Raw genomic sequence first — 15,027 nt, 5'->3', positions numbered from 1 at the left:
TTCCTCCCCCCCCCGCGCATGTTCCCGCAGCCCCCTTTCGCTCGCAGGGTTAGCGCAAAACAACGCCGGGGGGCGTCATCCAGGAGCTACGGCGTGGGTGATGAATGGGTCATTCAGGCGGCTGTCAGGGAGCCTGCAAGCAGATGGCGTTGGAAATGAATGAAGGGCTGTGTTTGTCAATGTGGGGCTGGTCCGCGGAGGGGCTTTGGGGGGAGAGCGAGAGGGAGAAAAGCAGGAGGAAGGGGGGGGGAGAGAAGGGAATTTCCCGGGGCTATCTGGGAGGGAGGGAATAGGGTGCTGGAGACCTTTGTTTTAGAAGGCTTTTTTTTTTTACAACAAGGAGCGCATTCAGAAATCCCAAGGGGTGGGTGGCAGGCAGGCATCTCAAACATGTTAGGGGGTTGTGGGGCAGGGGGAAGCGTATGGACGGAGGAGCAACAAAGGCCTGGAAAACGAGGGGTGGTCTCTGGCAGGAAGGGAACGCTGCGTTCGTTTGGCTCGCTCGGGAAACAAGGGGAATGGCCACATGTCCCATTCGCCCCCCCGGAGTTGAAAAGCTGAGCCGTGTCTCGGACAAGGCCCCCTAATTTACATACTCAGCCCCCAAAACTCCTTTAAAAAAAAGGAGTGGGGTGAGAGAACTTAAGAATCACATTGCTAGATCAGGCCAAAGGCCCATTTATTGCAGTGTCCCCGGAATCTGATATTCAGAGGTAGACTTTCTGTGGACAGGGAGGCTCTGTTCCAAACTAACTGTGGCAAATGAGTTACAGTCATACATCGGCTCCCAAACGCCTTGGGAGTCAAATGTTCCGGCTCCTGAACGAAAACCGGAAGTGAGTGTTCTGGTTTTCGAATGTTGTTTTGGAAGCCGAACGTCCAATGGGGCTTCCGACTGGCTGCTGGAGCTTCCTGCAGCCAATCAGAAGCTGCACTTTGGTTTCCGAACGTTTCAGAACGTTCGACTTCCAAGGTACAGCTGTACATGAGAAGACCTGATGGCTCCGATCCAAATAGAAGCCAGTCAGCAAAAGCTACGGAGGGGAGCCAGGTTGGAAGGGGGATGGCAGTCAGTCTGGAAATGTCCTGGCACACAGGGGTTACACACAAACCCCTTTTGACTGCCAGCAGCCCACACATAAGGAGACAACAGGACACCTGAGAATGTGCAAAGAACCAGATTTGAGTTTGGTCCAGGGTGCTGAAAATTCTCTTAGTGATCCCTTGCAACTCTTTGGCAAACAAAATTGCTCTCTCTCTCTCTCTGTCTCTCTCACGTCACACACACACAGACACACAGGCTTGCCACTTCTGAATATAAGTAAAGCTCTGAGCAACTGGGTCAGGTTTCCAAGTTAAATCTCAACGGACATGACCTCATCTTGTTCCCAAAAGCCTTCACCCTAACCATGCGCCTGGGACAGTGTTTGGACTGTGTGCTTCTCAAACAATCAAAGGTGCATAGCTCAGTCAGTAGAGCATGAGACTCTTCAAAAGATTCCTGCATTGCAGGGGGTTGGACTAGATGACCCTTGTGACACCTCCCCGCTATGATTCTATGATTTAAAAAGCATGTTTTTAAAATGGGTGCAGTGCTTTGCTGACATTGGCTTTCTCAATCCTTACAAACCAACCTGCAAGGAGGGCCAGTATTATTTTTTGCAGATTGGGGAGGCAGGTGGAGGCCTAAGTTAACAGTCTGTAAAGTCTCGCTTGCTCACCGACAGCAGACAAAATGCTAAAGTTCCCGTTTCTGGACTGAACCACATCAGACTAGATATGAGAAGGGAAGGGATCACATAGTCAAATGCTCCTCCAGACTAAATTTGTTCCACATAGAAAGCTACCGTGTCAGTGAAAAGTGGTCTAGCCTAAGCTTCTCACCTGATAGGCAAGGTTTCCGTTTATTCATTGAGAAAATATTGAACTGTATTAAAGCCACAACCATGAACTGTAATCTGCGATGGTATATTCTACGTAGGACTTCTATTTGGTAACTTGCTGTTGGCATGATATCGGCCTTAGTCAAGCTATTACAGTGGTGCCTCGCAAGACGAAATTAATTCGTTCCGTGAGTTTTTTCGTCTTGCGATTTTTTCGTCTTGCGAAGCACGGTTTCGGAAAAGTTTTGGAAAAGCTTCAAAAATCACCAAAGTCTTCAAAAACCTCAAAAAAGGCTACCACACCGCGTGCTATGAGTTGCTCCTCCAAGTCAAGTCGCAACTGTATTAACGGTTTTAAGAAAAAGGAAACAAACTTGCAAGACGTTTCCGTCTTGCGAAGCAAGCCCATAGGAAAATCGTCTTGCGAAGCAACTCAAAAAACCAAAAACCCTTTCGTCTTGCGAGTTTTCCGTCTTGCGAGGCATTCGTCTTGCGAGGTACCACTGTACCTATAAGTATTGCAGGAGGGAGGGCAAGGAAGCGCATCTGTAAAATGAGGATAGTAGTACTTTCCTACCTTGCAAGAAAGTTGTAAGCCCACCTAGAAAGTTCACGACTGGCCTGAGATTTGAACCAGCAGCTTTTACAGCTCGCATTCTTTGACCCTGGGATAACAGTCACGGCTTTGCCTAAAGCAGCAGGGGTGGGGAAACTCAGATCGGCCCTCAGGGCTTCCCTATCTGGCCCTCGGTCCTCTCCCTAGGCCACATCTCCTCCCCTCTGTGAGTGTGCAGAGAGTGAGACACCTATGACTTTGGTGCGGCTGGAAAGTAACTTCCTCTACAAATTTGTGCTGTATCCTTTGCTCCGCTCACTCTGGCCTCGCTCCAAGCCCAAGCCTGTGGCCCTTAGAAGATCACTGAGAAGAGAATGTGGCCCTTGGCTGATGACACTTCCCTCGCCTCTCCCCTGAGGAATTCTGGGTCTTGTAGGCTGGTGAAGATGCTGAGTTCTGTTAGAGAACCCTTGCCCCTTTCCCAGGGTGCACTGGGCTTTCAGCTTTTAACACAGATGCCCTCCCTAAGAGGAATCAGCAGCCCACAAACATTAGCAGTGAACTGTGTCGCGTGCCCATGCAAGACCCACCCCTTTCCCCCGCTGCCGCGGCTCCCCCTTCCCTGGCCGTACCTCTCCGGCAACGAAAAACAGCAGAGGAGCCTCTTCGTCTTTGGCTTTGTATTTGGCAATTATTTTCTCGGCAATGGGCTGGATCAGCTGCTTGGCGGCCTCGGACTCCCCGTCGTCGTCAGAATCTGCAGGGCAAGAGATGTGGAGGAAAATGATATACATCAGCTTCAAGGTTCCAGTCCTCACTTTTTAAAAGAAACTCCTGTCTGTGTATCCTGGGAGGGCTTTGTGTATGGTGCAGTTTCAGCTACATGGAAGCTGAATGGTACAGCAAAGACAACACACCCACACCCACACACCCCAGGTGCTTTCTATACTTATGTGAAATTGTGGCATGCATTTGTTACTGAAAAGCGTCGAATACACACCCACACACTTCTTCAATCAGCTTAGAACATTATAAGAAGAGCTGGGTCAGACAAGAATCATAGAATCATAGAGTTGGAAGAGACCACAAGGGCCATCGAGTCCAACCCCCTGCCAAGCAGGAAACACCATCAGAGCACTCCTGACATATGGTTGTCAAGCCTCTGCTTAAAGACCTCCAAAGAAGAAGACTCCACCACATTCCTTTGCAGCAAATTCCACTGTCGAACAGCTCTTACTGTCAGGAAGTTCTTCCTAATGTTTAGGTGGAATCTTCTTTCTTGTAGTTTGGATCCATTGTTCCGTGTCCGCTTCTCTGGAGCAGCAGAAAACAACCTTTCTCCCTCCTCTATATGACATCCTTTTATATATTTGAACATGGCTATCATATCACCCCTTAACCTCCTCTTCTCCAGGCTAAACATAACCAGCTCCCTTAGCCGTTCCTCATAAGGCATCGTTTCCAGGCGTTTGACCATTTTGGTTGCCCTCCTCTGGACACGTTCCAGTTTGTCAGTGTCTTTCTTGAACTGTGGTGCCCAGAACTGGACACAGTACTCCAGGTGAGGTCTGACCAGAGCAGAATACAGTGGCACTATTACTTCCCTTGATCCCATCTTAATCCCGCATCCTGTTCTCACAGTGGCCAACCAGATGGCAGATTTGGCTCCATGCTGCCATCACTGACGGCAAGCGAAATCAAGTACATGAACAAAAGAGCCCTGCTTAATAAAGCCCGTGGCCATGCAGCCTGACATCCTGTTCTCACAGGGGCCAGGGAAGCCCACATGGGAAGCGAGGTGCAATGGTGACAGCCCCCCCACTCGTGATCCCCTCCTCCTGGTGATTCACAGGCCTACTGCCTCTTGCACTGAAGGGCACTGAATTTAAAGCAATCTCTAAAAACAAAACTAGCCAATTCCAGGTACTTTTTAAAATATAAATGAATACCTAACAGGGCAATCTGTATAACAGGGTCTGATATAAAGTTATCGCTTCCCATGTTCCTAAAAGTAGATCACTGCTTTGGGGGTTTCTACAAACAGTCCCCTGTTCCGACCTGCTCCGAGTTAAGGGCAGCGGTTTGGGGCTTTGACAGTCTCTTTGTCTAAAGCCGGCTGGAATGCGCAGGCCTCACCCGCAAGAACCCCGAAGGCCAAAGCCACACTGCTGACTCGATTAGGAACGTTTTGAATGTTGCGGTGCTTGTGTCTCGATTGGCTGTGTAATTTCAACCATGGGATGTCAGCTTGCAAAGACCCGTGAGATGAGCTCCCTGTTCCTCTCGCTTTTAAAAAAATTTAAACAGAGAACAAGAGAGGCTGAAGACACAGGCAATCCCACCCACCCTCCGTGTTTGCATTCGGGGAGAAAGATTAATAATGGGATTAATTTTTTTCTCTCCCCTTCTCCCCCCACCAACAAAGCTAATTGGCTGCGCTCCAGCTCCTGTGCCTCCAGGCTGACCTCCCAAGTAGGTGGCAAATATATACGGCACAAAGCTGATTAATAATAGTCACAGATGCAGCTCTGTGTAAAGACACATACACACACACCCCTCCAAGCTGCTCTGAGGCTCCTGCTGTTTAATTTAAAGGAGGGGGGTCACGAGGAGAGAGAGATGGAGAGACGGGGGACTGTAAAACGGGGCTTTGCTGTCGGGCTGGATCGATAGGGGAGGGTGTCCCGCAGCTGAAAGGACAGCTGAATTATCTGGGGAACTTTTAGAGCAATTTTAAATGTGTGTGTGTGTGTGTGTGTGTGTGTGTGTGTGTGTGTGTGTGTGTTTGGGGGGGGGGTGTCACAGGAAGCCAGGTCCTGCGTCTCATCACTTTTTAAATGTTTGTGTGTGTGTGTGTGTGTGTGTGTGTGTTGGGGGGTGTGTCACAGGAAGCCAGGTCCTGCGTCTCATCACAACCCCATGAAAATACTGGCAAGAATGCATGATGTGGTCCTGGCTCCAAAACTTAGATTCCAGAGAATAAAAAGCTTCTTTTTAAAAAAATCAAGTTTCTAGTCCATTTGGGTGCAAAGATGTTCGGAAAACATGGGAGCAATGCCTGCTGGAAACCTGCTGGAAAGCCACAGGGAGGGAGGGTGTCGTTTTTGGTATCTAACTTAATGCAGCAGCAATTCAAGTGTCAGAAGGCACCTGTAACTTGCCCGTTGATTTTCACGGCGACTATTTCAAAAGTCCCTTGTCCCTATCCCTTTTTGTTGTTCTTGTTATTGACTTTGCTGCATTAAATGTGCATTCTGCAGCTGACCTCCCTTGCAATGTTTAATTTTGATTTAATTATGTTGCTTTGAATGTATACTTCATATTTGACTTTCTTCAATCATGTTTCATTCTGGATTGTTTTATTTGGTGTTTAAATGTGTTGTAAACAGCTTTGAGATTTCCCCCCCTTAAAAATAGAAACCGGCATAGAAATGAAAATAATAATCATAATGATCATAATAATAAGAATAGCAGCAGCGCCTGAAGAGGAATTTCAGGAGCCAGAGTGGTGCAGAGGTGAGGGGGGGCAGCTGTAGAACAGCAAGATCTCTATAGAGGTATAGATGCTGTCGGGTGACAAATCCCATCAGCACCCGCCAGAATGGCCAATGGTCAGGGGATGAAGGGGTTTGCAGCCAACAAAATCTGGAGGGAGCCACAGTGGCTACCCCAATCTAACTTTATTTATTTACTTTGTAAAAAACTTATATACAGTATTACTTAATGTGGTGTTTTTTAAGCACAAACCTCAAAATAGTTTACGAAAATAATAATACAATACTGCTATAATCCACCTTGAGACCTTAGGGTGAAGGGTGGGTAAATAAACAAACACATAACCAATAAAATTATCAGTAAAAACCGTTCTCTGAAAAGCATTCAAAAAAGAACTAAAATCAACAATAAGCTAAAAACAGATTAAAACACATGCCAGCATTCTACATGTCATGTCTGGTTTTGCCTAAACCAGAGGTTAGCAAACTTTTTCAGCAGGGGGCCAGTCCACTGTCCCTCAGACCTTGTGGGGGACCGGACTATATTTTGAAAAAATATATGAACAAATTCCTATGCCCCACAAATAACCCAGAGATGCATTTTAAATAAAAGGACACATTCTACTCAAGTAAAAACACGCTGATTCCCGGACTATCTGCAGGCCAGATTCAAAAGGCGATTGGGTCGGATCCGGCCCCTGGGCCTTAGACCCAACCCATGGCCTAAACGAAAAGGTTTTTAGCAGGTGCCGAAAAGTGTACAATGAAGATGCTTGCCTGATGTCAAGTCGCAGGGAGTTCCAAAGGGTGAGTTTTGCCACATTAAATAGTGGATTTCTTAGAAGGTGGAACAAGTATTATGTGGCGCCTGTAATGGTGCCAGTTCCACAGATCGAGTCAATATGTATACTAGGCTAAGGCAAAGAAGCCGAAACAGCCTCATCAACCATAGCTATGTGCTAACTCCCATATCGTCTACTTATTCTTTTTTTCAGAGAGCAGGCTATAAACAAAAATAACATAAAATAAACCATATAAGGAAGACAGAAAAACAATTTCTTTCTTTGAATTGTTGGAATACTTTGTCAGTCTTGTTTGCTACACGTATAACAAGTAATGAAATAAGAAAGAAAGATACTGTATTAAGATTTTTTAAATAACTGGTGTTATGTATAAACTACGAAGAAGAGCTACAGATGAAATATTAACTGCTGTCATTCATTCAGGCTAATTTAAAACAGCATTTGCGAACCATGTGCTGTTGTAGCTAACGACTGCATTTAAAATTTTGGACTGTCTTGCAGTTTTATTATGTTTACATTGTCATTTTCAGCACACTTTTATTGTATTAAGGGGCCGTTGTCTGGTATTTTAATATGCACTGGTCTAGAATCAATCTGGGGAAAAGAAAAATATAAAAAAGTGGAATGAAACTGGGTAAACTGAAAGGTTTTCAAATATTCAGCTGAATTAATTGCACAATTAGCATAGGTTCCTTTTGATATGAGATGGCTGGATTAATTGAATTATTGATCGCCGTGATTATATAGATACAGGGATGGAGCATCACTAAAGCTTTCAGTATACATGTATATATAAATTTATTTTTTTTAAAGAAATACAGAAACAACAGCAGCCCTAAACCAGTAAAAGAAAAAAGAAAAAGGACAAGGTTTTCCCTAGGCAGAGCAATGACAGGTACTCATTAGCAGAGGGCTTGACATTTGTCATCATGGCAACAGATAGAGTTCTAGGTCATTTTCACCCCGCAAGGACACAGCACGATCCACCCTCTAACCGAACCCCTGGAAACGATTCCTGGATTATTTGTTCCCCCGCTGAATTTCTGCCCCACAGGCAAGCATGGAAGGGGGGGAGGATGTTATTATGCTGCTGGGATAACTCTCTTCCAGAGTGGCCCATCATTAGCCAGACGGGGCCGCCCTATCAATCATTCCCCACTCACCCGCAGGGAGCGCAACAATCTATTCCCACCCCCGGCTACAAGAGTCGGGTTCCCGGTGGGCTGGAGGACCCTCACGCAGCAGCGCTTTGCTGAATAAATAAGAAGGGTCACAGTGAGCTCAGCTTGAACAGAGAGCTAGAAAGCGGAGAGGAGAGTGAATTACTAGGGGGCAGCGGTGAGGGGGAGAACTAGGCTGACGAGCAGAGCTGCCCCATCCCAGTAGGACAAAAAAAGACAGCTTCGTCTAAGACCAGAGACTATCGTGTTTGTTTCACATATAACACACCTCGAGAACTGATGAGGACATAGATAAAAACGTATTCCACTAAAACAAAGGGAACTGCTATACATGCTTAAAGCCGCAATAAATAAAATGATCTACCTGAAGAGATACCTGATCAACAGACATGAATTCTGTTGATCAGGCATCTATTTGGATATATCATTTTGGGTTGTTGTTTTTTTAAAAAACAAACAAAACAAACTTACTGTCTCAGTGCTATTTATTTCTGTAATGAAATCCATATACTGCTTGATTGCAACATAGCCTCCATTAAGCACAATCCATCACATTGATTTTGTTGGGACGTTATCATTTTGTTTTATTTTTTGCATTTAAGCATGTACAGACACTCCCATTCAGAATACATTTCACCTACAGCATTGTGAAAAATTGTATGATTCGTTTCGTTGCATTTTAAGCAGCAGCAAGTCTTAATTATCTATCTATCTATCATCTATCTATCTATCTATCATCTATCTATCTATCTATCTATCTATCTATCTATCTATCTATCTATCATCTCCCTGATCCAATTCATTGTATGAGAAACCATTTTTGCATTTCCTAAAACACTTTTTGTGGGGCTGGGGGCGAGGTGACATTTCAGAGCGAAACAAACCTCAATGGTGCAATCTGAGCACATTTAAACCCAGATTTGGTACTGTTACAACCGGAAAACAGGAACAAAATGGTGAGAGCCTGGTTTGAATATCCACGTGTCCGTGGGTCTGTCTGCTTTCCTGTGTGTGTGTGTGTGTGTGCCTAAGCACCTCGCAAGGGAAGGACACAACTGCGATAAAGGCAGGAGATGTACAGCTTACACAAGCAGCGTTGCAAAAGACGAGCCGTTCCAAGCACTAAACGGTCTCAAGTGTGCGCTCGTGCGAAAAAGCGTTTGTGTATTTTCAAGCACTTTGCAGACAAAACAGCGCTTTACAAAAGGTTAAGCGTGAGATCAAATCTAAAGCAAAAGAATTAATTACGTGGGGAGGTGTTACGCTCACTGCCCCCGTTTCCCCCCACGGCCGCTGACACAAACCGAGAGCTGTTGGGGTTGGTGGGGGGGCTTAGATGTACGTGCCGTGAAAGAAGCGCAATTGGCCCCGCACTCCAGGGGGGTTACAGACAACCGCATTCAGACACAGCTTGAGTCCTCGGTTGGGTGGAGGGGGAGAAGACTCCAGGGGCAGAAACAGGAAACGGATGAATGTGAGGCTTGGAGTGCCGCCATTGTAAGGGAACTGATCAGGCACAGCATGGCTGCAACTGGGGAACAGCTCATCCGATTAAGGTACCACATCACCGTGGGTGGGTGGGGTGTTGCTTGCAGGGGGGAGATGTAGCCTCATGCTGAACGGAGATTTCCACTGGGCTGGAAGGCCTAACCCAGATTCAGAACCAAAAACAAGAGCTGTGTTGCTAGTGGGAACACACTGGGGAAGAGAAGATCGCAGCTGCTTTGCTCTTTCCCGGGATTTCCAGAGCAGGGTGGCCTCCAGATGCTGGACTACAACTCCCATCAGCTCTAGCCTGCGTGGCTAACAACCAGGAATGATGGGAGTTATAGCCCAGTGATGCCCAAAGAACCACTGCTTCCCCATGCCTGGGATTAACACGTCATCCAAGCCCAGAAACGGAGTCACAGTCTCTCCTCCTTAACCCAAGACTTGTCCTATGGCTGCAGGTTGAGGAGAAAGCCTAACAGCGACCCAAGGGTTTGGGGAGCACACTAAGCCAGGGATGGGGGAACCCTTTTCAGGCAGAGAGCTGCATTCCCTTCTGGACAACCTCCCGAGGGCCACATACTAGAAGTGGGCAGGGGAAGAGGGGAAAATGGGCAGAGCAAGAAATGCAGATTTTGCCTTTGTATGGTATTCTAGTTTCTAACACATTCACATTCTCTCTCCCTCCTCTGTTCTCCATCCAAGCAAGCAATAGGCATGCTCAGAGTTCAAGGGCACATTTCCAGCCAGGCCCATTAAAAAACAAAAAACAAGGAGGGTTTGAAAATGACCCATGAGGATCATGGCTTGGAGAGAGTCCCAAGGGCCAGACAGAGGCATATGGAGGGCCACACCTGACCCCCAGGCTTGAGGTTCCACCTGGTATGTTGCTTCTGGCTAGAAACAGAGTGTGTGTTGCAATCTTGAGGACTGGAAAATTTCCAAAGCCACTTCTACAACTTTCAGGAAGAGAGGTGGTGTTTCTGATCTCTGCAACCTTCCGAGTGGAGAAGAGGCAGGTGAGGAAGCAGCTGCCGCAGTTGGGGGAATCCCTTACCTACGAAGAGGACGAGGCAAGGGCCCTCGTTCAGCTGGACGGCGTTGGAGTCGGTCAGCTCCAGGACGGGTTTGGGGTGCCAGGGGAACTCCCGGCACTCGATGTCGTTCAGCACCTCCACCCGGCCTTGTCGCGTGATCACGTCCCCCTTGGGGTCCAGGACTATGAGGGTCGGGATGCCTGGGATAGGGAGAAAGATAAACAGCAAGGTGGGCCTCTGTGTGGGCAAGAGGCATACAAAGAGGGAGACGTGAGCCTCAGTAACAGAGCATTTGCATGCAGACGGTCCCAGCTTCAATCCCCAGGGGCTTGGCAGGACCCCTGTCTGAAAGCCGGCACTGCCAGTCAGTGCAGGTAACACTGAGCTAGACGGACCAATGGTCTGATTTGGTATAAGGAAGTCTCTTCTGCTCTGTGGGGAAGAAAACCACAACTTAGTTGCAAAGCTCTTTACTCAGAACCATAAAGACTGCAATCTTACTGCATTTGCCCTCAGTGATGGCAGCATATAGCCCAATCTGGCTTCTGGCTGGTCACTGTGAGAACAAGACTAAATGATCCAGTGGCCAGCCTCTTCCCACGCTGCCCTCACTCGCCATTTGACTTCGCTTGCCCTCAGTGATGACATCACATAGGCAAATCCAGCCTGTGGCCCGATTCCACAGCTGGACTCTTCTGATGTTAACTTACACATACTGAAATGTTCAGCCAGCTGGGCATTTTCCTACCCTCCTTGCCAGTCAGTTTGGATCTCTGGATTGCTTTTGCCTCTCTTCAGGACCCCTACTGACCTGATCCCCCTGCTGCCTTGGAAAAAAAATATCTGACAGGTGTCAAGCGGTGTCCTGCCTGCAACCACCACCTGCCACTCAGCTGTCCAGGAATCAGGTTTCCCTAAATTGTGGCTAAACAGTGATGAGCCTGCCTCCTTCTCTAGTAGGCAGCGTGAAACTGGTTTCATGTAGGATGGTTAATAAAACTGGGTTTTTTTGTTTTGGGGGGGGGGTGAGGTAGGAGAAATTCACTCATGAGCAAGCTCTATGTAGCACTAAGCCAGAAGGATGGAAGTAACAAGTCAAGAGCAATGGGTGCCGCAGGGCTCAAACTGGCAGCTCACCAGGACAGGAGCTGCTTCCTTGCTTACTGAGCCCCTGCCACGCTGGCCGGTTTCGAGGACAGACTGACACCCCACCTCACCAGCCAAGGAGTCAGGTGATCCACAGGATCACAGGAAGCTTTCATAAGGACTAGGAACCTGCTTTTTAAAAAAAGAAAAGAAGTATGCTGTAAGTTATGTGATGAAATGTGGTATATACCAGTGCATATACCAAGGGCCTTCTGGCGGTTCCCTCGCTGTGAGAAGCCAAGTTACAGGGAACCAGGCAGAGGGCCTTCTCAGTAGTGGCACCCGCCCTGTGGAACGCCCTCCCACCAGATGTCAAGGAGAAAAATAACTACCAAACTTTTAGAAGACATCTGAAGGCAGCCCTGTTTAGGGAAGCTTTTAATGTTTAATAGGTTATTGTATTTTAGTGTTTTGTTGGAAGCCGCCCACAGTGGCTGGGGAAACCCAGCCAGATGGGCGGGGTATAAATAATAAATTATTATTATTATTATTATTATTATTATTATTATTATTATTAAGAATGAATGAAAAAAAAATCTGAGATGGAATTTTTTTTTGAGGTGCTGAAATTGGTGAGCAACAGTTATTGTTTCTTTTTTTGTGGTGCTTTATAGGCACAGCTGTTGCAATCAAGCTCTCTCAGTCAGCAGATCATGACTCTCTTAATCTCAGGGTCAAGGGTTTGGGCCCCACGTTGGGCAAAAGATTCTTGCATTGTAGGGGGTTGGACTAGATGACCCTTGTGGTCCCTTCCAGCTCCCCAATTCTATGATTCCTCTGGTTCTGTTTTAAATTTTAATATAATATCCTCACCCCTGGCCAAAGAATATGGATCAGGGTTCACAGCCGGCTGTTGCCAGCCAAGTCTTTGCCAGGAATTTGCCCCACAAGCCGGCTGCCTTCATAGCCTCCAGCTCATTCCCCACATTGTTTGCATTCTTCCTGCAACAGCTGCTTTTGTGCGGTGACCTACACCAAAAAAAAAAAAAAAACCCCAAGTGATGATTCGACACGCAGGGAGAGGGAAATAAATCCCCAAACTGTGTGCTGAGAGGAAAAGCAAATTGAAAAAAAGAGTTAAAGGCACACAGGAGCATAGCAAAGCTCAGATCTGCTGAGGAGTCTAAGTGCTGCCACTCTGCACGATACCCTGATCTGGAAGAAGGAGGAAGCCAATGACGGTGTCATGGACTAGGACCTGAGGGAAACTGGGTCTCTAATCCCTGCTCAGCCTTGAAACTCTCACTGGGTGAAAATGGGCCATGCGCAGTCTCTCAGGCTAGCTTCCCTTGGAGGGTCATTGTGAGAATTAAATGGTGAGAACCATGTAATAATAAATAATAGTAATAATTTCAGCTCCATTAGAGATGAGAAAAGCCTAGGGAACATGAAGCATTCAGTACCACTTGGCACAAAGCCAGCTATGTTTTTAGAGCAGACCCACTGAAGATAATGGACATTATACACTTGGGCCCATTAATCTCATTGGGTCTACTCAAAGTAAAACGTAGCTGGAGGCAAGCCGAAGTCTTTCATTTCATCTACTTCACACCTGGCTTCAGGTTGGTAGATGTTTGGGTTCTAGCAAAAGGCAAAAGAACTCTGACTAATCTTATTTTCAGGGAATGAATGAGACCCTCCAGACCTCTCTATCTGGCCCTTGGGTCTCCCTCACACGTCACAGCGCTCACTGCGCCTGGTTCAGTATTTTTGCTGTGCTGAGAATGTGCCATTGAACTCTGAACACGCCTCTTTGCTTGCTTGGATGGAGAATTTAAGAGGGGTGGGTGTCTATAAACTAACCCACTGTGGAAAAATTTTTATTTGTTGTTCCACCCACTTTCCCCTCTGGCTCTGCCTCCCACTGGCACACGGCACCCAGAAGCTTGTCCAGAAAGCAAGGTGGCCCTCAGGCTGAAAAAGTTCCCCTTTTTGCAATTCTTTTGGCAACAGGGAACCCTGAACATAGGAACCTAGAAAGTGACCTTCTACAGAGTCAAATCACAGACCCATCTAGCTCAAGATTCTCTCTAGATGTTATTGGACTCCAACTCCCATCAGCCCCAGGCAGCTTGGCCAACAGAGAGGAATGCTGGGAGTTGTAGTTCCAACATGGTGGTCTATCCCCCCCCCCCAAAGTCTACAGCAACTAGCAATGGCTCCTCAGGGTCTCAGAGAGAGAAGGGTCTTTAACCCACCACCTGCCACCTGATTCTTTTAAAGGGAGATGGTGCTGGGACGCGGGTGGCGCTGTGGGTAAAAGCCTCAGCGCCTAGGGCTTGCCGATCGAAAGGTCGGCGGTTCGAATCCCCGCTGCGGGGTGCGCTCCCGTTGTTCGGTCCCAGCGCCTGCCAACCTAGCAGTTCGAAAGCACTCCCGGGTGCAAGTAGATAAATAGGGACCGCTTACTAGCGGGAAGGTAAACGGCGTTTCCGTGTGCGGCTCTGGCTCGCCAGAGCAGCGATGTCACGCTGGCCACGTGACCCGGAAGTGTCTCCGGACAGCGCTGGCCCCTGGCCTCTTGAGTGAGATGGGCGCACAACCCCAGAGTCTGTCTAGACTGGCCCGTACGGGCAGGGGTACCTTTACCTTTTTATGTCAGATGCAGAACTGGTGGCTTTCAGCCTGCACAACCACATGCTCTATCGGTGAGCTACAGCCCTTCCCAAGGTCAGGGGCTTGTAGGGATGAGGGTGGAGCCCTCCCTTCCCCAGCGCTGTGAATGGGAGCTTTCAGACACTCCCCAAATTAAGCTCTCGGGGTCTGTGTACAATTTCCTCCTGCAGATTTGATTTTCTTTTTCCTTTTGGCAGAAAAAAATTAAAGTTAAAGCACAAACCACCTCCAGGGCACAAGGCCAGAGGAACAAGAAAGCCTGTCATTTCCCTACTCAGGAAGGAAAACAGAAGCAGACACACGCAGCCAGCTTGGAACATCTCTAGCATAGCCTTCCTTAGCCTGGTGCCCCTGCCAGGTGCTTTGGACTCACAGCCATGTTTGGGGCTGAAGGTGTCCCCCCTACTTACGCGCAAACAACTCATGTGCAGTGCTGGAAAATAATTAAACAACTCCATTCGAACCCAGAAATGGCAGGAGAGAGCTGGAGAGTCCTCGTGATTCATGAGGAAATCCTCCTTGGAGCCCAAAGAGGACATCAGTGAAGGCGGAGGAAGCCTTGAAGAGACTGGAGGCACAGAGGGGCTTTGTTTATGCTGCTCAGCCTCCCCAACTAACAAGTGATGTGGGGGGCAGCGCAGCAGTCGTCTTGCTGTGTGGCTTCTAGATGACCCCAATTCTAGTTGTGGATGTTTTCGGATACAGTACTTTTGGTATGGATTGAAGAGAGAGCAGCAATTGGGGTTGTTGGGGGGGGGTGCGCCCCACTTTACACAATTTCACTTATGCACGCAGGACCCCTGAACGTTACCTCTGCGTTAAG

At 47.6% G+C, this 15,027-nt stretch overlaps 1 protein-coding gene across 1 annotated transcript in view; it reads right to left on the bottom strand.

Moving 5' to 3' along the window:
- NXN (nucleoredoxin) overlaps nucleotides 1-15,027 on the bottom strand; it is a 70,067-nt gene that overhangs the window by 5,496 nt on the left and 49,544 nt on the right. Inside the window, exons 6-7 of the mRNA XM_053367861.1 lie at nucleotides 10,463-10,642; nucleotides 3,072-3,196 (exon numbers count right to left, since the gene is read on the bottom strand). Coding sequence (XP_053223836.1) covers nucleotides 3,072-3,196; nucleotides 10,463-10,642 — 305 coding nt within the window. The remainder of the gene's footprint in view (nucleotides 1-3,071; nucleotides 3,197-10,462; nucleotides 10,643-15,027) is intronic.

The sequence above is a fragment of the Podarcis raffonei genome, chromosome 15, assembly GCF_027172205.1.
Source record: "Podarcis raffonei isolate rPodRaf1 chromosome 15, rPodRaf1.pri, whole genome shotgun sequence".
NCBI classification, from domain to species: Eukaryota; Metazoa; Chordata; class Lepidosauria; order Squamata; family Lacertidae; genus Podarcis; species Podarcis raffonei.
The sequence above is the reverse complement of the archived record's forward strand: the minus strand, read 5'-3'. Positions and strand labels throughout refer to the sequence as shown.